The following is a 26,250-nucleotide window of genomic DNA, read 5'->3' as shown; positions in this document are numbered from 1 at the left end:
CTGAGTGAGGGTGCGTGGAATCTAAAATGGAGCTTAAAAGAAGGAATTGATGGATACTATCGAAGCTTCAGAACAACTGTAGCTGTGGGTACCATTGTTTGTTCCTCTATTGCAATATTTTTTTTTTTTTGAGAAGTTTTCATGTGAAAAAAGGCTCTAGCGTAGGAAATGAGTGTAGTTGAGCAGGACATGATTTGGCCAACACTGGTCAGTGACCAACCCATGTCCCACAGGCCTTGTTTCTAGAGCACACTCTTGATTCTTTGCCTGAGGACTTTCTCCAACCCCAGAGAGGTAGGTCCTACATATGTACATGGCAGGAAGATATTGCCAGGGAATTAATAATTCCTGAGAACAGCTTTTAAATAGCGACAGCTAGGAGTTGATATATAAATATAGTTCCTAGATTTTTCCTTCTAAACTAAGATCCACTTCGTATACAGGTGGAACTGGCTCGCTAAGGTATATTTTACTGGTTGCATTTTCTTGTTATGGGCTGAATTGTGTCCTCCTAAAATGTATACGTTGAAGTTCTGATGCTCAATACCTCAGAAGGGGATTGTATTTGAAGATAGTGTCTTTTAAAGAGCTAATTAAGATAAAATGAAGCCATATTTTATGCAATCCAATTGTCACCGGTGTCCTTATCACAGGAGGGTTAGGACACAGACATATACACAGGAAAGACCATGTGAGGACACAGCAAGAAGGCAGCCATCTACAAACAAGGAAAAGAGGCTTCAGAGAAAGCGACCCAGCTGATACCTTGATCTTGGACTTCCAGCCTCCTGAGCTATGAGTAAATAAATTTCCGTTGTTGATTCTGTGGTATTCTTTTATGGCAGCCTGAGCAGTCTACCCCTGCTATCTTCATTTGACTATCTTCTATCTTCTCTTCCTCCCTACTGATGTTTTTCTTCGCTTCTTAAAAAATAGACACACAAATCCTAATCTAAAAATTTGCCTTTGATAAACCAAACCCTGGATAGTGCCTTATAAAACAAAAACAAAAACAAAAACAAAACACCATGATACCCAGTCACCAAGAAGAAAGCAACACTATTAAAAAAAAAGAAAAAAGATTGAGCAGTAGGTTGATTAAATGAGCATTCAGGTAATAATGAGGTTGCATTAGATTTTTACTATGTGTCATACATTAGAGTGTGCATTTTGTATCGCATTACATTTTGTCAAGTTCACCTTGACACAAGCAAGGCAGACCTAGTACATTCAACAGTCAAAGAAACTTAGATTGGACCCAGTGTCAGATGGTATGCCACTACTCACCCAAACTATTTGCACAAAGATTTTTCATTTGAATAAACTGTCAACCCAGAGGGAAGTACAGTTTCTAGGAAGGAGTAAGTGGCTAACAACAAATTCCTCTCTGAGGCCTAAGAACTGAAATTGGCTCAAAAATGGTAATACCATCCCAATGAAAAGAGGTCTATTAGGCCACGGAATGCTAATATTAGTATTTGCTGGTCACCTGTGAAATTAAGCACATATCCGTGCCAATTGTGTCTGTGTATGTGAAAGTGCATAATAAAAGACATGGGGAGCAGGGGATTTGTAGAAGATTCCTATCAGATCTGTCTTTGGTTGCCATCATGGATCCAAGATGCCCTGGTGTGGTAAAAAATGTTTCGATGGTGTCTCACGGATGAGAGTGAACCTGGTCTACGTCTTGAAGCACTAAATCTTCGTAAGTTTCAGGTTGAGTCAGTAAGTCTTGGTAAGGATCTTCAGAATGTGATTTGATCAAGCAACTTAGTGCAGAAGCCTAGAAATAGGACATCACAACATCGACAATTACTTCAACCAGATTTTCAGTGATTTTTATTTGATCTTGTAAGTTTTTTGCTGCAGTGTTCTGTATAGCCCACTGATCCTCAACTGGTGGTACCTTTACCCTCCAGGGGATATTTAGCAATGTCTGAAGACATTTTTGGTTGCCAAAATTGGGGGTGGGAGGAATTTTTGACATCAAGCAGATAGAGGCCAGGGATGCTGCTAAACAGATCATGCCCCCACCTCCCACCCACCCCCCCCCACCCCTCAACACGTAATTATTCATTCCAAAATGTCTACAATGCTAAAGCTGAAACACCCTGGCAGGCCAATGTTTTCACAACAGCCTAGGCAGAGATAGGGCAATTCTAGCCATGTCTGGAACCACCGTAAAATACATTTTTTTTTCGGTGATCTTGTCAGGTATTTATGTAGCCAACAGTCCATGCCAGCATCTACAGGGATTTGAGTAGTAGCAAGAGAGACAGTCATTCCATAAAAAATAATAAAATGCTATCCGTGAACACAATGAGATATGTCCCCCTGACTTTTATCCTAGGGACGTGGAAACAGAAATATCAGTATGACATTTTGCATGTAGCAAAGGCCAACCATTTACGAGGGCTTTGCAGAATCAATATGGAGGAACGCACACGTGGTGATGTGGGAGACTACATATACACATATGAATACGTCTGTGTGTGTGAGCACATTGACGTGTTGGGGTGTGTATGACTGATGGGATTCCATGAAAAATTATGAGGTATGGAATAAATATCGAAATCACACTTAGGTGTTCCTAGAGCTATTGTATCTCTTACTTGGCTGCTACTTTTTTCCTTAAGTATTTATTCGATCTATTATGACATCCACTTGTTAAAGATACGGGAAAAGCCACTGTTTCCCCATCTCCCAACACAGTAAATGTAATACATGTTCAGTATATTTTAGATGGATGAGTAAGAAATACATGTGTGAGTGAATGAGGGAAACTGACTATGAACGAAGTATCTATACAAAGGAATATTTCGAAAATGGAGTGGCTGGTGAATGTAACATGTAACTGTTGTTCTCTAACCTCCCATCTCCCATCTTGCCATTAAGAGGGTTTTTGGGGGGTGTTCGCTGTTGTTGTTGTTTTTGCCAATTCTCTATACAACCAGAGATTGAAGTTAACTATTAACACATCTGATTCTTTGTGATGCTTTAAATGCTTCCTCACCTTCTCAATAAAAAAGGCTACTCACCCAGCTGATCTCCTTGCCATCCACGGTGTAAGTGAGCCCACAGAGTGAGAACGAAATAAAAATCTGCACACAAGTCAGTATCATTTGAAGGATCACAATATTCTACAGAAGAGAAGGACAAGAATTAAGATTTCCCCAACCAGCTTTAGTCTGCAATGTGCTCATCCTGGTTGTCCGCGGGGCAAGGGGTCAGGGTTAGTGGATATTTTGAGGACAATGCACTTCCTATCCAAGATATGCACATTCCATTGAGACACAATATTGGATCTGGCACAAACCTTGCCTCAGCGAGCAACCATAAATAAACTCCTACAGAAACAAATATGAGTTCTAGGAATTCTAAATGGCAGAGCTCTGCAAAAGAACTCCCTTAACATTCTAGAGTTAGTTACTCCTATTTCAGCCATTTTTTCACACGCATTGGTCAAACACTGAATACACCAGGACTTTTCTCTCTCTCTCTCCCTCTCTCTCTCTCTCTCTCTCTCTCTCTCTCTCTCACACACACGTTCATACACATACACACATCATGTGACTCAACTTTACTCACAGAAAGGATGGATTTACTAACATTCCATTGGTCTTTTATTTTTTAATTTTTTTATTTTAGAGAGATAGAGAGAGAGCATGGGGAGAGAGGCAGAGGAAGAGAGAGAGAGAGAGAGAGAAAGAGAGAATCCCAAGCAGGCTCCACAGTCAGTGCAGAGCCCGATGCAGGGCTCGATCCCATGAGCCTGGGATCATGACCTGAGCTGAAATCAAGAGTCAGATGCTTGGGGCACCTGGGTGGCGCAGTCGGTTAAGCGTCCGACTTCAGCCAGGTCACGATCTCGTGGTCCGTGAGTTCGAGCCCTGCGTCGGGCTCTGGGCTGATGGCTCGGAGCCTGGAGCCTGTTTCCGATTCTGTGTCTCCCTCTCTCTCTGCCCCTCCCCCGTTCATGCTCTGTCTCTCTCTGTCCCAAAAATAAATAAAAACGTTGAAAAAAAAATTAAAAAAAAAAAGAGTCAGATGCTCAACTGACTGAGCCACCCAGGCGCCCCTCCATTGATCTTTTAAATTAACATTAAAATGACTCAGACCAGCTCCCAAATTTTGTATCATTTTCACTACCAGAAATCCATAGGCCAGTCCTCAATGTTCCAGATCAGGTCCCTCCTCTCTGGGCACACTGATCTGTGAGCAGTCTTTTTATCATTTTTTTTTAGAATAGCCCATGTTCATCAGAGAAAATCTGGAATAATAAGAATACATGTTCTTAAAATGACACACAGAAATGCACACACATAATTCTGCAATTCTGAAATCAGGTTGTTTCACTTTTTTTAAAAACAAATGTCATGTTTATATTTATTTGTTTTCCTATCACTTTTCAACGTTTAGAAACTTCATCATAGGCTTTTAGTCGCTGAGGGCTGAGGTAACTGAAAACAAACATCACGTGTGAAGACACCATCCAACAAATTAGTACTTACAGTTATAAAAGATTTAACCAACGAACACGCCGGTAACTCCCAGCATTCAAGTAAGACTATGTCAACTAAATTCACGGAGAGAAGAATTATCCCAGTGCTTGAAAGTAGTGTGCTGATAATGTTAGCTCCAATACTGACTTCGATCTGGAAGAGAATAAAGCCTTTAATGGAAATACTCAGGGCCCTTTGTATTTCCAGACACATCTTCTGCAGTACCCTGGAGGCACGCCCTGGCTTCACGGGCTAAGGTAAGGGATCCTTCATGAGGAATTCAATTTCCTGTTTTACTGAAGCAGTTTTCTGGCAAGCCACTCTACATCATGGGAGAGAAGGGAAGAAGTGATCCTCCAGAAATGAAAGCCCATGGAGCCAACATTATGGGGGTTCTGTTTGTTCTGATATCACTGGTAGGAATGATTTTCAATATATCCACCCTGAACTAGAAGCTCCCTGATACAAACACAAACATGCACCCCTCTCCATCTTAGCCTTCCAAAATGCGTCTCTTCAACCATTGAAACAAGGATCTATCTGTAAAGACCCCCTTCTTTTGCTTCTTACTAGGCTAAAATTCAGACAGTTGGATACTTTCTCCTCTTTTTTTAATTTTAATTTTTATTTATTTTGAGAGAGAGATAGAAAGCAAGTGGGGGAGGGAGGGAGGAAGAGAGAGGGAGAGAGAGAATCCCAAGCAGGCTCTGCACTGTCAACACAGAGCCTGACACAGGGTTTGAATGCATAAACCATGAGATCATGACCTGAGCTGATGTCAAGAGTCAGACGCTTAACCAACTAAGCCACCCAGGCACCCCTGGATAATTTCTTCTCTTAAAAAAGCTAAGTGTATAAGTGTATGTCTCATTTTCTAAAGAATTAACAGATGATTGAAGAAAAAGTTGCAAGCCAATGAAATAGATCATTGAAGAAAAAGTTGCAAGTCAACGAAATAGACTGGAATATCCAAATCTTGCTTTGGTTTGGCCTCCTGTAGAGAGTCAGAGTCAACTGTTCTTGTTAACTCATTAAAAGAGCAAAAGGGAAACTGATACTCACCAGAAATTTTATTTGTTTTCTTGTACATGAGATGGTCAAAGATCCAGACATGATGAACTGTTCATGAGACAGGAAAGACATTAATGGGGGAGAACGCTTTCCTATCCACATCACCCACCTCCACCTTGGATGACTTAACCTGAACCCCACATCTCTCCCAGTCCAAAAGAATATTCCTAAAGAACAACGCATTGAATTGAACCAAGTTGAATGTGTATCCATTTGGGGCATGTGGATGGAAGAATATTGATGTGGACAGGAATTGAGGCAAGAACTCAAGGTAGATGCCATTGACCGTGATAGAGTTGGACAGGATGGATGATTCTGCCCTACACACCCCCATCCGACCCCCATCCTGACCTATCCAAATTTATTCCAACCTGAAAGTTCATTTGCTTTCTTTAATTTTTTTTAAACGTTTATTTATTATTAAGAGACAGAGAGAGACAGAGCATGAGCAGGGGAGGGGCAGAGAGAGGAGGAGACACAGAATCCGAAGCAGGCTCCAGGCTCTGAGCAGTCAGCACAGAGCCCAGCGCGGGGCTCGAACTCACAAACCGTGAGATCATGACCTGAGCCAGAGTCGGATGCTTAACCGACTGAGCCACCCAGGTGCCCCTCATTTGCTATCTAAAGTACACCTGGATCCTCTCAAGTAGGAATGATCTCTCCCTTCAAAGGAGGGAGCATGGGACTCAGGAGCATTTTTTTTTTCTCTCCAAACACTTACAATTGGTCCTGAGGCTGCTTTGTCACTTTCTCTCCTAACAAATTCCCTATCTACTTGGCACAGTGCCTCTAACAGAGTCTAAAAAGGAGTCTCAGCTATTGTCTACAAAAAGAGAGGATAAACTAATTACATATATTTTTCCTTTATTTACAAGTTCTAAATAACTTCTTTGATTCCCAAAGTAGTTCAAACAGATATACTCACAGATGCTGCAGCCCAGAACGGGTAACCAATATAAAAGCAGAATAAAAGATTCCTTAAGTCAGAGTGCCAGTAAAGAAAAATCTCAATGATCCCAAATAAGAAACATTTCAGGCCAATCATTATCTGAGCTACCTGGAGGAACAAAAATAGAATACAGGGGGGAAGTGGAAAAACTCTCTACATTACAGACTTTTCTCCCTCGATCTCAAGGCCACATATGAATCACATTTTATCTTTTCCACCTTCACTGGGTCTTAAAAATAATCCTCGGAAGAGTGAAATCCAAAAAAAAAAAAAAAAATGGTGTTGGTTTCCCAGGCCCTGTGGATGGATATTACGTCATGGGGATGTTATATTTGGGCACAAACATCCCATTTGAACTCTGGGAGCCTGAAACACCTTCAAAGCAAAACATCTGACCTAAGTGTACTCCCAGATATATTTTCTTACCCACTTTTTACCCAGTCTTATGAGCTGGCATAAAATAATTCACCCCCAATAAAGTTGTAGACCATTTAATTTTCCATACTCACCCCCTAACGTCTACAGGGCTAAAGGTAACTTACACCCAGGGATTGCAGATTCTTTTTAAGGAAATCACGCAGCTTGCTGTGTAGACGTTGAGCTAAATCAGGTGTGTCTGCTCGTCCCACCTGCGCACTTTGAATTTCATTTGTTGAAATGCCCCCAGCAGTCCCCTCAGTAGCAACGACATCACTCATTCTGTAAGAGACCTGTACTTGACGCCTGGATGCGGGGGGGGGGGGGGGGGGGGGGGCGGTTCTGCAGCCCTCCAGGATGGAATCAATGGAATATGGAATTCTGGAGCACAGCAGTGGGAGACAGGCAGGGATGGGAAAATAGTACCACGGGGGCTTGGACAGCTTCCTTACACTTTCTAGAAACCCAAGATGTTCACCACTGTAGAGCGGACGCCTCCGTTGTTTCTCACATATCTGCAAAAAAGAGCTGTGGATTGGACTGGAAGAATGCATACCTTAAGGTCAGGCACACCCTTGCGTGAATCGCGACTTCCTGTTATTTGCTCGGTGGCTTTGGACAATTCAGGTACATTCTCCGAGTTTCTATTTCTTCAGCTGTGATTTAGGAATAGCAACGTTTCTGTGACCTCATAAGGATTTTCTCATGTCATGTTACTGAGACAATTCATCGAAGTTATTTAATAATCTGCAACGTGATGCACGTTTCCAGTTCGTTTCTTTTCTCCTCAGAATAGAGCAATTTAAGCTTTCCTATGAATTCTCTGTATCATTGCCTAAAATTTCCATATGATGGATTTTTAGAATAGAACAGAATGGATCTCACTCGACTGGCTTTTTCCTCTGAGCCTACATTACTTGTTTTCTTCAGAAAGCCATACTATTTTTCTGTATTTAACATAATGGCTGCATTTTAAGATTTTGAAAAAACAGAGAAAAGTTCACATAAAGGTACATTAACCACACACAACTAGCAATATTTGCTTTCATTCCAAGTCTTTGCTGATACACATAAATGGTTTTTGAGAGTTTAATTATGATTTACGTGCACCCTTGTCTCTAAATGTTTTACACTTCACATTATATATTAAAAATCTATGCAAGTGTCTGTTAATTATCACTTTTCTGTTTGCACAATATTTTAAAAAAGAATAATGGTATGATCTATTAAGCATTTTCAAGATGCCATATATGTATATTTTTAAATTTTATTTATTTATTTTTGAGAGAGAGAGAACACAAGCCAGGAAGGGGCAGAGAGACAGGGAGACACAGAACCCAAAGCAGACTCCAGGCTCTGAGCTGTCAGCACGAGCCCGATGCAGGGCTTGAACCCACGAACCGTGGGATCATGACCTGGGCCAAAGTCAGATGCTTAACCAACTGAGCCACCCAGGTGCCCCTAGATGCCGTATATGTTTTAAGTGACCTATTTTTGTTACTGTAAATAAGTATCCCTTTAACATTCATATTCATAAATTACCTTTTGTGGGATTATTGGATCAAAGCATAAGGATAAGAGCAAGTGTTACACATCCTAAATTCCATGCCAAAAGGTTTTTTCTATTTACATTGTCATTAGAAATACCTGGATTATCAGGTTATGACACCCTCAGTGAAACACCTCTCTTCTAACGATGAAATCAACTGCAGAATATTTCAAGTGAAATATAAAAGGTAGTAGCAAAATGTTTCATTTTCTGGCTGACATCCTAGTATATCAGGTTTTCTTGATCTCTGTTTCTTTAGCATCTAGAACATCGCTCGGCATCTAACGGGAGAACATCCTTTACTTTTTTTTTTTTTTTTTTTAATTTTTTTTTCAACGTTTTATTTATTTTTTGGGACAGAGAGAGACAGAGCATGAATGGGGGAGGGGCAGAGAGAGAGGGAGACACAGAATCGGAAACAGGCTCCAGGCTCTGAGCCATCAGCCCAGAGCCCGACGCGGGGCTCGAACTCACGGACCGCGAGATCGTGACCTGGCTGAAGTCGGACGCTCAACCGACTGCGCCACCCAGGCGCCCACATCCTTTACTTTTTAAATGAATTAATGGTAAACAATGAAAGGAAGATTGGAATCTATTGCTGACCTTGTAAAACAGAAACAAGTAACATTTTAATGGGTAAATTATGAATTCCAATGCAAAGGACGGACAGAAATTAAGGGTGGTGCATGTTGCTCTAAAAGCTTCCTGAATTACTTCTATCACACACTTGCCTCCGTGTAAACCCTTCTGTGTATCTCAAGAGTTAAAAAAAAAAAAAAAAAAAAAAAAAAAAAAAAGGCATATTCAGCTTCTGATGAAGAAGATAATCTTATTTTTCAAAACTCTAATTGTAAGGGGCGCCTGGGTGGCTCAGTCGGTTAAGTGGCCGACTTCAGCTCAGGTCACGATATCTCGCGGTCCGTGAGTTCGAGCCCCGCGTCGGGCTCTGTGCTGGCAGCTCCGAGCCTGGGGCCTGTTTCAGATTCTGTGTCTCCCTCTCTCTCTGACCCTCCCCCGTTCATGCTCCGTCTCTCTCTGTCTCAAAAATAAATAAACGTTAAAAAAAGTAAATAAAACCTTGTCCTCTCATGTGTATGAACATGCATATACCTACATGTGGTAAAAGTCTTACATGGATGGGAAGGGAAAAATAACGATTGTCTCTGAGTTCAGAAGGAAGGAAGATGAGCTGGCGGCTCAGGGCTGAGGCTCCAACTCTGCCTACAAAGTTTTATTAATGTTTTTTTAATTTTATAACATTGAAGCAAATGAAGCAAAAAGCTGACCCTGGGCAATAGATAACGTATTTGTAATCATATTATCTGTGCATATATCCTCAGTAAAACAAATGACAGTAAGAGAAAATACTGACACAGAGCCACTGCCAAGCTGGCAGAGAAAGACTTTTCTGCTGTCTCCTCCCCTCCCTGGATCCTCACTCTTCCAGCTTGGATCTGCTCCCAATCCAGGGATTTTGCCTATCCCCAGCCCAGACTCAAGCCCGGAATCATTGCCAAATTCAGCCAGAATATATACAACCAAAAATGAGCTACGCCTACCTTGATGTCTACCCCAGGCTGCTGGTGGGTTTTAAGTAGCAAGCTGTTCTGGTTTGCAACCTTGTGTTTCATATCTTTCATGGAGTTGCCCCCTGCCCTTGGCCCTCTGTGGAGAAGGATTGTTATGGTAGAATTGTTACTCTAGGCTTCTTTATTTCCAACTTTAGGTTAGATATAAGGGCGGTAAAGATAAGCTAGCCTTAATATTATCAGAAGATAATGAACAATCTACCACGCTCAGAAACAGAGATAACAGCTTTCTGAACTCTTCTGATGGTGCATATTCCACTGTATCAGTTTCCACTTGATTCTTTTATTTAGACCCAAACTCCCTGATTCGCGTTTATATTAATAGTTCTGTTTAATTCTAGTTCCGTTCTTAAGGCACCCCTACCCAAAAAAGATGCCTTCAAACCCTGGCCTCTTCTCTGCCAAATGCTTTTTCTCCTTGCTGAGAGTATGCTTTTGAAAGGCTAAAATGTTTCCTTTTCCTTATCTCAAACATCTGAGTGTGACACCTATAGATTCAACGTTTATCTGAGGTATAGTGAATAGTGCTCAGAATTTCTTTTCCAGTCCTTACATGACAGACACAAGGATCTACTTATTATCTATATATTAGAATTAAAAAAAAAAAAAAAAAAAGGAAGCTGAGAATTGATCCAAGATCACACAAGGAGTAATTAGTCAAACCAAGTCTGTCCAAACCCATGCCTATGTTGTTGGGGTTAATTTCAGCAAGCCTGAAACAGACCTGAGAGGTTTTTCGGGAGTACCTGTGGGGCACTGACCCTTAGTCAAGGCATGGACACGTGGACTCATTGTGTTGCTCTGTAACCAGGGGTCTAAGGAGTTTCTGGGTGGCTTGTGCCAGCTTGTCAGCATTATTTATTGATAACAGTGTGACTAGTGATGTGTACGTGGCTTCAGCGAGACCACAGAATGGTATGTTATTGGGGCTGGTTGCAATAACATGCCCATGTGACAAGCCAGGTATAAGAAGCCCCAAACCAATACAATTTGGTCCTGGTCCTGAGGTTTTCTGTTGGGATGCCTTATCAAAAACAAACGTGCATCACAGGGGGAAAGGGAGGGCAATTGGAACACAAGCCCGTCATTATGGACCCCTTGCAATGAGGCAGTCATTAGCTGGCACGCACATTTTTAGCTTAACGCTGTTGCTATATCGTGTCCTAGTCCTGCAAAATAGATCTTAAAGTGGGACGCATAGTCATTTGGATCCTATGAGTCTTCTTTAGAAATTAAACCCTGGGGCGCCTGGGTGGCTCAGTCGGTTGAGCATCCGACTTCGGCTCAGGTCATGATCTTGCAGTTCGTGGTTTCGAGCCCCGTATCAGGCTCTGTGCTGACCTCTTGCTCAGAGCCTGGAGCCTGCTTCAGATTCTGTGTCTCCTTCTCTCTCTGCCCTTCCCCTGCTCACGCTTTGTCTCACTCTGTTTCTCAAAAATAAATAAATGTAAAAAAAATTTTTTTTTAAATAAAAAGAAATTAAACCCTAACCGCTACCACTGTAACATTGGGCATCAGAAGTGACATTGCATTGAAGACCTAGATTCGTCTTTAACTGAAAATATTGCTAAGAATTTATTTATAAGTAAAAAGGGTGGTTTTGATAAAGGGAATGCCCAGGTGGTTACTGAACCCCTTCGGTTTGAGGTGGCACAGGCTTTAAAATCAGTTGCTGATGATAGGACTTCCCGGTATAATATGGAAATGATAGAAACCTGACCTGAGGATCTAGCAAAATGGATGAGTAAGGAACTGCAAAAGAATGGCAAGTCAGCTGAACATTCCTTTTTAGTGTTCCTGCTTAACAAGACCAAGAGTGAGCTTTTCCCTCTTTGGCCAGTAGGAGGAGCACCAGCCAAAGGAACGGGGACAAATCACACGGATCAATTGTCTACATCTATAAAAATGGCTCCTAAGAATTTAGTGTATAATGGACTAACGGAGAAGTGCATCATTTACACTCAAAAGAGGGCAAATGCTCTACTGTCCCTCCTTTGCCTTGTGATGGTCAACGCCTACTGAAGCCATGGAAATACCTCAAAAGCTGGAGGCTTCAGAATGGCTCTACAAAAAAATCTATGAAACAAGCCCCCCCAGGTGAGATGCCCCTTGCCTGGGTTATGACTGACACTGTGATAAAAGAGGCATCACCAGAATGGGCATCTTATTTGACTTTGCCCTTGTGACCTCAGGAGAATGGAAAAAAATGGCAGTCTTGAGGCACATTATTCTGTAGCTTTCCTTTCTTCTAATGTCTTTGTCTGGCTTTGGCTCATGGAATGAGCTGAGACCGTCCCCTCCTTTCATTCTTTTTTTTTTTTTTTTAATTTTTTGAAAACGTTTATTTATTAATGAGAGACAGAGAGAGACAGAGCGTGAGCAGGGGAAGGGCAGAGGGAGAAGGAGACAGAATCTGAAGCAGGCTCCAGGCTCTAAGGTGTTAGCACAGAGCCCAACGCGGGGCTCGAACTCACGCACGGTGAGATCATGACCTGAGCCGAAGTCGGACGCTCAACCGACTGAGCCACCCAGGCGCCCCCCGCCTCCTTTCTTTTGTGAAGAAGTTTATAATGGATTGTTATTATTTTTCTTTAAGTATCTGATATATTCCAGTGAAGCTATTTGGGTCTGAGCTTTTCTTGGTGGCAAAGTGTTTGAATATTATTTCAATTTCTTCACTTGTTATAGATACATTCATATATTTCTAATTCTTTTTGGATCAGTTTTGGTAATTTATGTCTATCTTACAGTTTCATTTATTTGTGTAAGTTGCTGGCATAAAATTGTTCGGAATTATATATAAGGACTTTATAACGCTTTTAATTTTTGTAGAGTTGGTGATGGGTCCCCTCTTCCATAACTGATTTTGATGTGTGTCTTCTCTCTCCTTTCTGTTTGGTCTGTGTAGCTGAAGTTTGTTAATCAAAGGATTAACTTTGCTTTCCTTAGTCTTTCTTCATTATTTTTCTGTGCTCTAGCCTTAATTATTTCCTTATTTCTCCTTACTTTGGATTTAGTTTTCTCTCTCTTTTTCCTGTTTCATGGGAGGGGGCTTAAGGTTATGGATTTGGGACATTTTTGCTTCTGATATAAGCACTGAAAGCTATAAATTTTCCTCTAGGTCCAGGATTAGCTGTCGCCCATATATTTGATGTTTTCTTTTTTATTCAATTTAAAATATTTTCCAATTTCTTTTTTTTTTTAATTTCTTTGACCCATAGTCAATTGAGAAATGAGTGATTTAAATTTACAGCTATATGGGGATTCCACCAAGTCTCTCTGCTATTGATTTCTTGTTTAATTCTGTTTTTTTCAGAGAACTTTATATTATTTCAATCTTATAAAATTTATTGTCTTAAGTTCTAGCATATGATCTATATTTGTTTTCTATTGTTGTATAACAAATGCATTACTACAAATAATATATATTACATTATGTTAAGATTTTTAAAAATATTTATTTATTTTTGGGAGAGAGACAGAGCATGAGCAGGGGAGGGGCAGAGAGAGAGGGAGACACAGAATCTGAAGCAGGCTCCAGGCTCTGAGCTGTCAGCACAGAGCCTGACGTGGGGCTCGAACTCACGGACCGTGAGATCACGACCTGAGCCAAAGTCGGACGCTCAACCGACTGAGCCACCCAGGCGCCCCAGAGAGTTTGAATTTTTATTTTTTTCTTCTTATTTTTTTTTATTTATTTTTATTTAAAAAAAATTTTTTTTTTAACATTTATTTATTTTTTAGACAGAGAGAGACAGACGCTTAACCAACTGAGCCACCCAGGTGCCCCTATATTAAGATTTATCTTATATATATATGTGCATCAAGTTAAGTTGGTTAATAGTGTTCAAGTCTTTTATTTCCTTCTTGATTTTCTGTCTAGCTTTTGTATCAATGATTGAGAATAAAATATTGAAACCCAATTGCAGTTGCTGAATTCTTTCAATTCTGTCAGTTTTGGCTTCCTATATTTGGGGGTCTCCGCTGTTAATTACACCTTCATTTACCCTTGTTTCTTCCTGCTCTGTTGACCCTTTTATCATGATAAAATATCCCTCTTTCTCTCTAATAATGTCTCATATTAAAGCCTATTTTATTTCATAATAATATAGGTATTCTAGCTTCTTATAGTAATGGTTCGTGTCTTTTTGAAGATACAAATAATAAATTATTTCCAAAAGATGCATTGTCCCCTCTCACTGATGACATATGCAAAGTTTGCAGGTGTGATTTTATACTGTCATATTAGCTGCCCGCAGGGAAATTCTCCATGGACACTGAATTATTACCCTGGCTTGCCTTTTCTATTTATTTGGGGGGCTCGGGGAGGGGGGGGGAGGGAAAGCATTTCTCTTTCTCACCACTGGATGTCAGTAGAGTCACCTGTGCAGAAGCTCTGAAAAATGCCTTTAATTCTAAAATCTTCCTTGGCAGCAAAGGGAAGAGAAAATAAATTGCTGCAGTCTGAGATTCTCTGTTTAGAGCCCTGTACAGACACTCTTGGAAGAATGAAAGATTTTAGGAGATTAATCAGTTTCAAAATCCAGAGGCAGACAGAGATTCAAATTGTTTAGAGAATCAAGTTGGCGTAAGGGAAAAAGTTGGTGGGGGGTGGGGTGGCGGCGGTGGAAGAAAATTGAAAATAAAACTCAACGGAGCATTTTCTATGTGAAACACACGTGTTTTCAATACATCTTCAGATCTCAAGGTAGACGCCAATCTCATTTCACTCAGGCTGGAGGGGCGTGGCCGCTTAAAAGACACATGCGGTTAACATGCTGGTTATGTTGAACCAATGGTAAGAAGTGACTTTGAGTGTTGCCTAAAGGGCTGGCTGCCTTTTCTGAGAAAGGAGTCAAAGCTAAGAGAAGTCTAGCTTTGGGAAAAGCCCTCAGGGAACCTAAGGATAGGTTGGGGACCCTCCCCAAGCAGAGAAACCCACCTTATGATTGATGAGAGGATTGGAACTTTCCGTCCACCCCCCTGGCCTCTGGAAAGAAGAGAGGGGAGAGAGGGGGTAAAAATTGAGTTTTATCACCAATGGGCAGTGATTTAATCGATCATGGGTATGTAACAAAGCCTCCATAAAACGCCAGAACAGGATTGGGATAGCTTCTTGGTAAAAACAAAGAGATTCGGGAAGAGTGGTCCTCCACAGCGTTTCCCATTCCTTGTCCTCTGTATCTCTTCCCTATGGCTTTTCTAGAGTTATATCCTTTTACAATAAACTGGTAATAGTAAGAGAAACATTTCTCTGAGTTCTGTGAGCCACTCTAGCAAATGAGTTGAACTAAGGAGGGGGCTTGGGAACCTCCACCTGTAGCTAGTGGGCCAGAAGCTCAGGTGACAATCTGGACCTACTACTGGCATCTGAAGTGGGAAGAGGGTGGTAGGGTCACAGTCTAATAGGACTGAGCCCTTAACCTGTAGGGTTAGATGCTATCTCCAGGTAGAATTGAGTTAATTGTTTGGTGCTATTGATAAAATACACATTATAGAAATCAAATAAAATCTTTATTTTTATCCCGAGGTTTAATTGTAGGGGGCTTGTCTACATGTAGTGATGAGTAAAATCCTGTGAGGGAACACTACTGTCTACTATGAAAGAGTCGGAACACCACCGTAAGTCAGTTAACTCCCGTTGGCGATTAAGGGGGACAGGAAAGAGTTGTCTCCTTTACTTCGGCATGATCACTAAATCACACAATCCTCTCTAGGTTTTTGGTAAACGTCTGACTATTTGGCGATCTAGTCGATGGTAACTTACACATCTGTGCTTTTACCTAATGCCAAATCAAGACCCCCCGCTATTGAACACATATATTCAGCAACAAGAAAACAAGCATATACATTTCCAGTACTCATTACCTAAACGCTACATTTCAGGGAACTCAAACTTTGCTTTCTTGAGTTTCTCTGGCTGGTCTTCATACAGTATCATAAAGCCAAATTTCTGATGACTATTCCCCTAAGAAGTTACTAGTTCTTCGTATCCAGGGTCACGAAATGCCTTTGAGGGTGTGCTGGATTTATTCTTGCAACTCTGAGGCAGGAAAAGCACACGCTAAAAGAAACAAAATATGTTAGTTCTTCAGACTTCACTAAGGTTCAGCTTAATATATACATCTCTCGATGTCATTTCCTCCAATCTGTGTGTGTGTGTGTGTGTGTGTGTGTGTGTGTGTGTGTGTATGCATGTGTGTTATACAAGATGAGTGTAGCATGTCATTAAGCTCTTTAAATAAGTGCTGCTCATCAGCTTAGTATTCATTCTGCTTTCTGTAATAAAATTTTGGATAAATCAAGGCTTTTTAATTTGGTTAAATGAAGCTGTGAGTCTATGGTGGTGGGAGGGTGCTGTCCCATGGAATTTGAAACAACAAGTTTTTAAAAGTATCTTTTAGGTGAAAAAAGAATTTGCAGATCACAGGAAGGTGAAGCCAGAGCAAAGGACGTTTGCCAAATGCAGTCATGTGCAAATATCTTTCACTGAGTCAAGACTGTTAAGGAGACTGGGGCTGTCTAGGAAAGACACAAGCCAAGTTCTAGGGACCCAAGCACAGCACGGACTCACACACAATGCCAGGCAGGCCACTTAACTTCCAGGTTTCTGCCTTTACAAGATAGGACACCGAACCGGTCCATTTTTCAGGTTCAACCATTCCATTTGGTTGACCCTCAGCCAGTCAGCTCCCCAGTCGTTATCTGCTTTCCTCATCTGTCTTCCATCCCCATCAAACCAGCTCCGATGTGTATCTCATGACCGACAACTGCCAGCCTGTCAGTCACTCTAGCTGACATCACTCAACACAACCCTGAACCTGAAATACACCTGGCAGGACTCAGGAAGGCCGGCCAGCACACTCACCCCAGGGAAGTCAGAGTGAGCCTGTTTCCACCAAATCACGGCAGAGAGCGCAGCCAGGCAGAACTCCAGCGCCGTGTAAATCAGCATCACAGACAGAGTTCCCTGCAGTGGAGGAAATACAAGATTGGCAGTGCTTGAGTCAACTGAAGCCCTCATCCCTTGTTGGGCGGCGATTGTAGGGATGAAGGCCTCAACCATCACAGAGTGAAGAGCACACTGCTCCTGCCCCGCCTAGCAATTGGCTTAGTTTAATCCCTTTGCTTATTTAGACCCTTGAGAGGGAGGATGAACTGTAATTACATCAGCTACACATAATCCACTTTGTGCACTGTACGTTTCGCTCGGAGACATAGCTGTATCTGATTACATCGTTGACTCAGCTAGTGGTTATAATAACTCCCAGGGCTGGGAAAGGCCAGCTCCCATTCTTGCCTCAGCCTCACCTCTACCGCTTAAGCAGCTGAGTGGGCCCGAAGTCTCTACTTCTCTAGCTTGTTTCCTCATTTATCAAATGTGCACCATGATACTTCCTTCTCAGGGGGATCTGAGAACCAATGAGGTTTTGACCTTATTGGTGCAAGTCCTTTGTAAAAGTCAATATTTACACCCCCTCTGGATGGGCTTTCTTAGCCTTTCTTGATGTCTGTGAGAGTTAGAAAGAACAATCAAGGCAACAAACACAGCATAAACAAAGCCGCCACCCTCACTGAAAAGCAAACCAACTCAAAAAAGATGCTCCACCAAGAGACTAGGTTCTACCATTTCTGTCCTGAGGCAGCCTTCATGCAAACCTGGCGAGATGATAGGACAGGAGAGCAAATGTGACTGCACAAACTTCTCGTCTATTTACACACAGTGGAAGAGGAAACGCAACTCGTGGACGTTAACGAGAAATTGTCCTAGCAAGCAAGCTCACTATAGTCCCTTTATTTATAAAGCAAAATTATCCCTCACCAATTCATACTTTATTCATTATACAAATCCCTCCTAAACTTCTCTCCAGGATGATTCTCACCATGAGCTGGCTCCACCAAGTGTGGGTTTATGTCAATTACTGCCAACCTCATTTGCAGGTACCTTTTCCCCATGATCATATCACGAACCTGGAGGGAAACAAGTTTCTTGGGCCAGCTCCATAAGGAGTGGTGTGCAAGCACGTGCTTGACCAGCTCTGGCCATCCTCCAGCTGTGTCCTTGACATCACCCACTTTTGTGATTGCAGGACAACAGATATTCTGGAGCCCCTTTATTCGTGTCTTTCTCAGGGTTTTCTGACCACAAACATACCCTTCAATGCTCCAACCTAAGACATTATTTCTATTAGCTAAACTTCATTGCTTTCTTTTCCCTAACGGTGGCAATTGTTATCAGTTGCCATTCTCCATCCTCCTATATATATTTCTCAATTTAATAAATTCCACCTCTGTAAGTTATAACAAACAGCAATGATGCTGCTTTCTCACTCGATCAATACTGTTCATCACTGCAGTCACCGGAAGGAGAAGCCCTCACCTCCAGGGTCACAGTTCCTACCCTCTACTTCTCAGTGCTGGGCCTGATGTCTGCTCAGGCCAAGTTAACACCCTAGTACACATACTTTCCGTGCTTCCTGATCACTTACATCTTCCTGCTGTCTTTGCCTTTCTGAATTTACCTTTCCTCGTGCCAAGATTTTTGGTTTGGCAAACTCCTATTTTATGATTCTAACAACAGAACTACTTTGATTATTAAGAAACTCTATCAAGGTAAGTTTTAGCTTTTCCTTATCACCTTTATTTGTCATTGCCTGTTCTACTCCATTTCACTTCCCCAGAGCCTACCCTGTCATCTCAGTCGGGCAGTGCCCCCCTCTTTGGGAAGACAGAGCCTTGGCCTTCCCCCAGATGCCCAAACCAGAAAGAGTTAGACAGATTTTCAAAAGAAGGGGTAACGGCAAGTCAAGGCTTTCAGAAACCTCATATGACTGGAACAGCCCATCTAAAAATACTTACAGTCAGAGTGGTTTTGGCCGTGATGCATTGTTTGTCCATATATGGGTTAATAAAATAGCTAAATGTAGTCCATTCAGGTTTTCTTTGCTCTTTGTTGAAGGTACACTTCCGAAAGGCAGGATCCACAGCATCCAACGTGACAGAGAGGAGAATGAAACCCACCAGAGCACATAGAGAGCTCAGAATGTTTGCAACCACGCTGCTCTGAACCTGACAGACAAATGCTGAGTAAGAATCACTTCCGATGAGCAACCAACATTCTATCATCCCTCTCTGCCAATGCATTGCAGAACCTTACTTTCTAATCTGTGTCCTTCAGGAAGTCTAGCATGGGTAGACTTAAACCTGTATGTCTCCCCAGCACTTAGCAACATCTCTGAACCTAGAAGGTACATCTTGGCTAGGTTAATGAATAAATGAAATGTTTCTCCCCATGTAGGACTTCAGTAGGTGACAGAGAATATTCCTCTCCTGAATTCTTTACCCAAGACTGATGGCTGGGCTTCCTGAGGCCGTGTCTACAGAATCCCCTCAAAGGTATGACCAAAGGCAGATGTGATTTCTTTCTCCCCCAACTCATCCAGAAACTCCTGGTGGAAGCATCAGCCACACAGAGGAGCCAGATGAAGCAAGGCACCCCTCCTTGCACCCCACTTTCTTCAACACCCCGCCACCCAGATAGGAATATGGGGACATAGTGTAGTCAGGCTTAGGTGAGCCCTGGAGTGGACAGACCCAGGGCTCTGTATGAAGGAGTATATAGAAAGAGTTCCAGTCTTAGGCCCGAGGATGGTGTAGCATATGAGTGGCAGGGTGAGGCAGAAGGTCAGACTGGATGTTAGGAAGCTGACGTCACGGTAGTAGCTTTGCCTGTGACCCTCTCAGTTTTCCTGAGTGCTCCGTTCCCCAGTTCCATTTTCCACTCTGGGTCTCGTTTCCACATGTACGAAGTGAGTGAGGGCAACAAATACACTGAGCTCAGAGATGTGGTCTCTTCTACCCCAACTCACAGGAAAGGGGACTCGAGCAAGGGTGATCCTGACACCTATATTTATAGGTGAGCGTGGTCCAGGGAACTCCAAGTAGCCACAAATTAGAATATCACATAATCCTGTCTAGGTTCCTCTTCCTTTAGGGGCTCAGCAGTTAGAGATTTGGGGCACAGTAGAGAATAGGCAGGAAATTTTTCTCCTCCTAACCCCCATTCCCTAAAATAATGACTAAGGTGCACGCTCCTGGGCCTCCTGATAACCTGATTTCTAGAGTATAGGTTTCTTAGAATAATTTAGGTTTGTTCTGGGACAGCACTCTCCCTCCACCTCAGAAAGGGCTGGTATAATGTGTGAACACAGTAGAATTCACTACAAGATTCATGACTTGGTGAGCCTGAGTGCACCCAAAGCCCACACCCCCATGGCCTTGAGTTTGCTGCTCTGTTCACTCTGGTGTTGCTCTTCTCTGGGGTAAGGGTCCCATAAGCTTCCCCGATAATCTAGAAACATTAGTCTTTAAAAAAATATTTATTTATTTTGAGAGAGAGGGAGAGTGAGCAAGCATGTGCATGTGTGGGAGGGGCAGAGGGAAATGAGAGAGAAAATCCCAAGCAGGCTCTGCACTGTCGGCACAGAGCCCAGTGCGGGGCTTGATCCCACGAACCATGAGATCATGACCTGAGCCAAGGTCAAGAGTTGGATGCTTAACCGACTGAGCCCCCCGGGCGCCCCTAGAAACATTATCCAATACGGTTGTCACTAGCCACATGGGCTACTTATATTTAAAGTAAACTGAAATAAAATTTGAAGTTCAGTTTGTCTATTTCACTGGCCACATTTCCGGTTCTCAGTTGCAACATGTGACTGGCAATGTGATTGCTTCATCTCTGCTATTCCAGTAAGTTCTATAGGACAGCACTGATCTAGCAGCTTGGGGGCTAGGTAAGGGTTCCGAGTAATCAACCTCTAAAGTCTGATGAGAGAGAGAGAGTGAGAGAGAGAGAGAGAGAGAGAAAGAGAGAGAGAGGGGGGGATTGGCATTGTCCTGAGCACTCACTCTAATTTCCTGATGCCTTCAGGAGATTTTTTTTTTTAAGCAGAGCTTCCAAATGGAGTTTCTCTGCTACTTTGTTCTATGGCATTCTCACATGTGACCCCCAACATCAAACTACTTGAGGGACCTAGGATTGAGTGAAGATTTAGTGAAACTTTACAGATTAGAAACCTCCCTACAATCCATCTTTCCTCTCCCTGCCACTCCCAATCCTGGCTTTCCTGGAAGAGTTAAACGCAGGAAAATTTGTTTTTTTTTTTTTATCCAATACCAATAATTACACCTTTTAGGACTCGAGAGTTTATACTCAGATCCTCCAAAAGTATTGAGTTTTAGATCAGATAGATAAAAGAATGAGAGAGAATTCCCCACATAACAATTTTGACTGGCTTTTCTCAAGGGTTTGGACAGAATCCACAACACATACACCTCTTTGTAACACTGTCACCGTCTTCGTCCCTGAAGACTTAAATTTAAAGTCCAGTCACCATCAAAAGTGCATTATAAGGAGGCAGACTTTTTCTAGAATAGATTCCTGGGCACTGATCTAGAGTATAAGACAGTACCCTGAATGAAGTCTGTGATTGAGGGTGCACTGGACAGGAATATGGATAATCCAGACTCAGTTCCTGACTCTGATAAATATCTGCTCTGAACCTGCAAGGTGGAGACATTGACCCTGGAGAGTTCTCCCTAAATTTCATTTCGATCCATGAGTAGTGGGTCAGAGTTCTTATACTCACCAAAGGCTTAGTTGACTTTTTCTCCATGATGACTGACAGAGTTCCAGAAATGACAAACTACTCAGAAAGGAGAGACAACGGTGAGGTCAGTTTCTACGTATACACGAAGCCGCAGTGTTAGCCACAAGGCGATGAGATGAAAAGTAAGGTGATCTTCAGAAGAAATGATTATTTGAGCCAACCAAGACATAGATGTAGAATCAGGTGACTCCTGCTATCCCACCCGACTCAACTCTTCCCTGGGCTATACACACAGGGAAACATGTTCTACCATTGACCCCTTGCTCCCGGCAGACAGTGAGCTGACAGGTGCACAGCCTGCCCTCCTGGCATCTTCTTCCCACTTCCACCCCGCTTGTCCTCCTAAGGATCTCTACTCACACACAAGCCTCCCATGAATGGGTAAGCAGACTTCAAAAGGGTGGAAAACACCGGGGTAAAGGATGGAGAGGACGGAACAGATACCAAAATGATCCCCAAACTCAACACCATCACCCCGCACAGGATCTGAATAGCCTGTTGGAAGAAGAAGAAGGGAGACAGAGGATTAAAGTCAGCATTTGGAGAGGCAAAGCCTCTCTATCTCTCCCAGGGTCCTCGCACATCATCACCGTCTACAGGATCCCAGCAAGGATACAGACACTGTAAAAGGTCTGGGGTGGGGGCTCCACAAAGATGTTGGAGGAGATGCTGCTGTGTCACAGAAAACTATAGTCTCGGGCCATCTGGCAGGTGCTCAGCAAGCCTTCGAGCATCTCTGCCTCTCTGGCTCATGGCCCTTGCTCCCGGCTCAGTGTTGGACTGTTTTCCCTGGCTCTCTCATTCTGTTACTACCAACTCTCCTGTCTCTTATGGAAACAGGGGCGATCTGAGAGCCCTCACACCGCCTTGGCACTGGTGATGTGGAAGTCCCTCCCTTCATCTCCCACACCCTGCTGGACACAACAGAGAACCTGACCCTCCGGTCGGCTCCTTGACCCCTCCAGTCCACGTCCCTACAGCTGTGGATCTTGGCTTCCAAGTAGCCAAGGTTGCCTCCTTGACACCCGCCGCAGATATTTCCAGCCCTGTGAATATTTGCCAAGCAGTTTTCCAAACATTATGTCCCACAAACCTCATAGTACCCCACAGGATCATGTATTTGAGGCAAGGCAATGGGTCCCCCCAGGTTCTGCAGCCTTAGATCATATAACTGCAGAGATAATTCCAGTCCTACATATATCCCTCCCAGCTCTCCTCCCTTCAGTCCACAGAGCTCTGGCAAATCATGCATGAGAGGAGAGAAGCTAACAAAAGACACATATCATCCCTGTTCTCAGAAGGGAAGGATAAAAGAGGGGAGAGAAGTTTATTTTTCTCATGATTTGTGGTGAGGGAAAAATTCCCTTCAAAAACATCAGTCAGGTTGCCTAAGCATGCAATTGGTGAACACATAGAAAAAAACATACATAAAATATGGAATTATTTATCACCATTACTCTGGTAAAACATGTAGACATATGGCTTTTCGTACCCTGATTACACTTCAAGAGAGTGATTTTGGGGGCTCCCGGGTGACTCAGTCAGTTGAGCGTCTGACTTCGGCTCAGGCCACAATCTTGTGGTTCATGAGTTCGAGCCCTGCATCAGGCTCAGTGCTGACAGCTCAGGGCCTGGAGCCTGCTTCAGATTTTGTGTCTCGCTCTCTCTCTGCCCCTACCCTGCCCATACTCTCTCTCTCTCTCTCTACTAGAAATAAATGAAACATTAAAAACAATAAAAAAAGAAAGTGATTTTTTATAAAAAGAGGAGTGTGCTATTGCAAAACTATGGAAACATCAACAAAGACTCAATTGCTAGTAATCAGAAGAGGGGAAAAACATTTTTAATATCATCTTACGTCTGGGGAAGGTTTGGATGGCTCTACAAGTGGCTTCCATTGGACTACTCACGAACCCAGAGTCCCTCTGGCAAAACTTAAGAGCCACCATGGCGTAGTCTAAAGACTACGGTTTCTTTCCTGTACCCCGCCCCCCTCCCCATCCCATTCCAGCACGTTCTGAATTGGGCTTACCCCAAGAACTTTGGCCTCTGCCTTTAGTTGTTTCTTGAGGTTGTATTGCCTCTGGTTGGTGGGTTTAGGTTCCCCTGTTTGGGGGAAGCTGATGCCATTTGGTGTCAGAACTGCAATGGCCTCATTGGTCATGGACCGTGATAGCATGATTGTGCCACGAACCCTGGAAGAGAAAATAAACACATCCAGTTCTTAAAAAGTATAGAGCTCTCAGGCCTCCCAAAATTGGAAGCCAGTATTTGCCCATTAGTCTGGACTTGACCTATTCTTTTAGGGAAGGAAATTTATACAGCATGCAGCGGTGAAAACCACAAATACTTGGCATCATGAATATTTGTTTCCCAACGGCGTTTGGCACACCAATCTCGAGAGGCAGATGGTCACATAAAACTTGCAATACGTCGAAATCTCTCCCCTGGTTCTACTCACAACAAATGAATAGCCAAATATTCCAAGAATTTCACCCTCAAACGTCCCTACCAGTTATGAGATGCAGGAAGGGTTCTATTCATCAGCGTTTTCCTATTCGGGTTCTGTACTTCTCATGCTACCTAACTGTTCATTTTTTAGCCCAATAATAATACTTATTAGGATTAATCCCAAGTATTTTTAAGTTGTATTTTATTAGACATTATCCTCCAGTGCCTTTTTTTTTTAAAAGTAATCTCTATACCCGAAATGGGGCTTGAACTCATGACCCCGAGATCAAGGGTCACATGCTCTATGGACTGAGCCAGCCGGGTGACCCCACCCTATAATGCCTTTTTAATCCTTACAACAACCCTGTAGGTTAGTTGGTTCTTTAGTTACCAAAACCATGCCGTAGTGAGGGAAACTCGGAATCAAAAAGCTTGTTGTGAAGGGAAATAAAACCCACTTTGCACACATGCATGGCAAAGAGTTAATGCCGAAGAGATATTTGCAGTTATGATGATTACTCAGGCATGTTCACATAACTGGAGAGCTGTAGAGCTAGGACTGGACCCCAGCTCCCCCTGAGTATGGAGCCTTTGCACAATTCACTAGATCGTGTGACCCCTTCATCCTTTCCACCTGGCAACAGCAGCCTGTGCCTGTGTTGACTCATTCTGGAGAGGCAGCAGCATGTAGAAATACGGTAACAGGACCAGAGTCATGAAAGCCAGGTTCCAGGCCCGAGCCTTCCACTTGCCAGCCTCAAGTGACCAAACTGCCTGCAGTATTAGCGACGAGCTCAGCCTGCATCTCTGCTCATAGCACCGTTCTCAGCCCCTGGACTGTCCAGTTTGTACAAGGCCCAAGAACAGTTGAAGGGGCAAGAGCTGTGCTCTCATTGATCACGTGACCTCAGGTAAGGGACTCACTGAGATCACACAGTTAGAAAACAGCAGCAAGAGTTAATCCAGAACTCCTACCCTCTGCCTGCTCTATTTCCAAAATAATCTGGTGCCTCTTAACTTCTCTCCAGGAGCTTCCAATCCAATATCCCCTCTAAGGGAGGCACAGCAGGGGAGTCAGAAGTTGAAAACAGTCTCTGGACATTGCCTACCTGTGCCCGTGGACCAGCCTGTTGGTTGCAGCTGAGGTCTCTCAAACTCCCAGGAGACTCTCGGTTCTCACACAGTCCTGTAGAATTTTCTACTGGTCTTCACCTTTTGAAAATCACCAGCCCTTCCTCAGTCCAGAGTTTATAGCCACACAGGATGTGATACTTACAGATTGTGGATTTGTGAAATGTGCTTGCACTTCCTTTTTTCCCCAAACCCCTAGCATCTTCAGCAAAGTCTCCAGTAGAAAACCTAAAGATTGGGAGAACGTGAGATTCCCTGAGCTCTGTGTGTGCATTGCCACCCCAACACTTCCTAGCTCTGTGTTATCAGACAAGTCAGTGTTCTTCTCTGCCTCAGTTTTCAAGTCTCTTAAACAGGGCAACAGTACCAACATTGGAGATTTGTTATGAATCAGTTTAGAGAAAATATTTATAGAAGGCCTTTACTGTTTCCAAGAGGCATTCAATAATAGTAACATTGATCGTGATAGAGATATTGATAAATAATAATACTAAATAACATATAGCTAACTATAGTCATAATAATAGTGATAATGACTATGCTGATTTCAAGAGGCATTCAATAATATATAAGTAATAACAGTAATAATAGAATATAGAAAAAATGTTTTTGTTACTTATGTAAATTTTTCTTTTTCCAGTTCCTTAAGCTCTGGACAGGCTGAACCAGCCTCTCAGCACCCACTGCCTAGATGCTGCCTGCTATAGGGTGGTCTTTCTTTTCTGGTTTCTCTCTCTCTAGCAATGGATCTCTGTGTCCCAGAAAGGTTGGACACTTCTAGGAAGTGGTGAAACCAGATGGGGGCGTAGTTGGGGAAGGACCTGCACAGATTTAACAAACTCAGACTTGGGATGCTTTTGTGAAGCAGAGGGGTCCTACGCACCCTCCAGCATCCAGATGGACGTTCTTTGGAAGCCAACTT

The 26,250-nt window shown here is 42.8% G+C and overlaps 2 protein-coding genes across 7 annotated transcripts; both read right to left on the bottom strand.

Moving 5' to 3' along the window:
- Positions 1-1,121: 1,121 nt before the first annotated feature.
- Positions 1,122-16,033, bottom strand: LOC147576435 (high affinity immunoglobulin epsilon receptor subunit beta-like). 3 transcript variants are annotated; one of them, XM_086677306.1, is made up of 10 exons: positions 15,946-16,033; positions 15,020-15,067; positions 10,048-10,153; positions 7,496-7,686; positions 7,065-7,221; positions 6,499-6,630; positions 5,565-5,621; positions 4,512-4,655; positions 3,039-3,140; positions 1,122-1,783 (listed from the first exon to the last, which is right to left on the bottom strand). In XM_086677306.1, the coding sequence occupies exons 5-10, from the start codon at positions 7,218-7,220 to the stop codon at positions 1,658-1,660; spliced, it is 717 nt and encodes a 238-aa protein (XP_086533432.1). In that variant the 5' UTR covers position 7,221; positions 7,496-7,686; positions 10,048-10,153; positions 15,020-15,067; positions 15,946-16,033; the 3' UTR covers positions 1,122-1,657. The 3 variants fall into 3 exon arrangements, with proteins under 3 accessions (XP_086533432.1, XP_086533429.1, XP_086533430.1); XM_086677303.1 differs by having other exon boundaries at positions 7,392-7,595; XM_086677304.1 differs by having other exon boundaries at positions 7,496-7,595.
- On the bottom strand, positions 16,004-25,502 carry LOC112852150 (membrane-spanning 4-domains subfamily A member 6D). 4 transcript variants are annotated; one of them, XM_086677300.1, is made up of 8 exons: positions 25,307-25,502; positions 23,779-23,941; positions 22,191-22,241; positions 21,726-21,782; positions 21,360-21,448; positions 18,937-19,147; positions 16,946-17,047; positions 16,004-16,141 (listed from the first exon to the last, which is right to left on the bottom strand). In XM_086677300.1, the coding sequence occupies exons 2-8, from the start codon at positions 23,923-23,925 to the stop codon at positions 16,046-16,048; spliced, it is 753 nt and encodes a 250-aa protein (XP_086533426.1). In that variant the 5' UTR covers positions 23,926-23,941; positions 25,307-25,502; the 3' UTR covers positions 16,004-16,045. The 4 variants fall into 4 exon arrangements, with proteins under 4 accessions (XP_086533426.1, XP_086533425.1, XP_086533428.1 ...); XM_086677299.1 differs by having other exon boundaries at positions 22,107-22,241; positions 25,307-25,498; XM_086677302.1 differs by lacking the exon at positions 21,360-21,448 and having other exon boundaries at positions 18,937-19,146; positions 25,307-25,495.
- Positions 25,503-26,250: the final 748 nt, after the last annotated feature.

Source organism: Puma concolor, chromosome D1 (assembly GCF_028749965.1).
Source record: "Puma concolor isolate L17-30 chromosome D1, mPumCon1.1.hap2, whole genome shotgun sequence".
NCBI classification, from domain to species: Eukaryota; Metazoa; Chordata; class Mammalia; order Carnivora; family Felidae; genus Puma; species Puma concolor.
Note: the sequence above shows the minus strand (reverse complement) of the source record. Positions and strands in the feature narration are given on the sequence as shown.

What these genes read in the sequence shown, in the direction of transcription:
- LOC147576435 (XM_086677306.1), bottom strand. Translation starts at nt 7,220, where the DNA reads ATGAGTGATGTCGTTGCTACTGAGGGGACTGCTGGGGGCATTTCAACA. An exon ending in CGTTCTGGGCTGCAGCATCT is followed by an intron (nt 5,622 to 6,498) that starts GTGAGTATATCT and finishes TCTCATGAACAG; the next exon opens with TTCATCATGTCTGGATCTTT. An exon ending in ATGGCAAGGAGATCAGCTGG is followed by an intron (nt 1,784 to 3,038) that starts GTGAGTAGCCTT and finishes TCCTATTTCTAG; the next exon opens with GCTTCTGCACTAAGTTGCTT.
- LOC112852150 (XM_086677299.1), bottom strand. Translation starts at nt 23,925, where the DNA reads ATGCTATCACGGTCCATGACCAATGAGGCCATTGCAGTTCTGACACCA. An exon ending in CATTCATGGGAGGCTTGTGT is followed by an intron (nt 21,783 to 22,106) that starts GTGAGTAGAGAT and finishes CTTTCTGAGTAG; the next exon opens with TTTGTCATTTCTGGAACTCT. An exon ending in CTCACTCTGACTTCCCTGGG is followed by an intron (nt 16,142 to 16,945) that starts GTGAGTGTGCTG and finishes TGTTTCTTTTAG; the next exon opens with CGTGTGCTTTTCCTGCCTCA.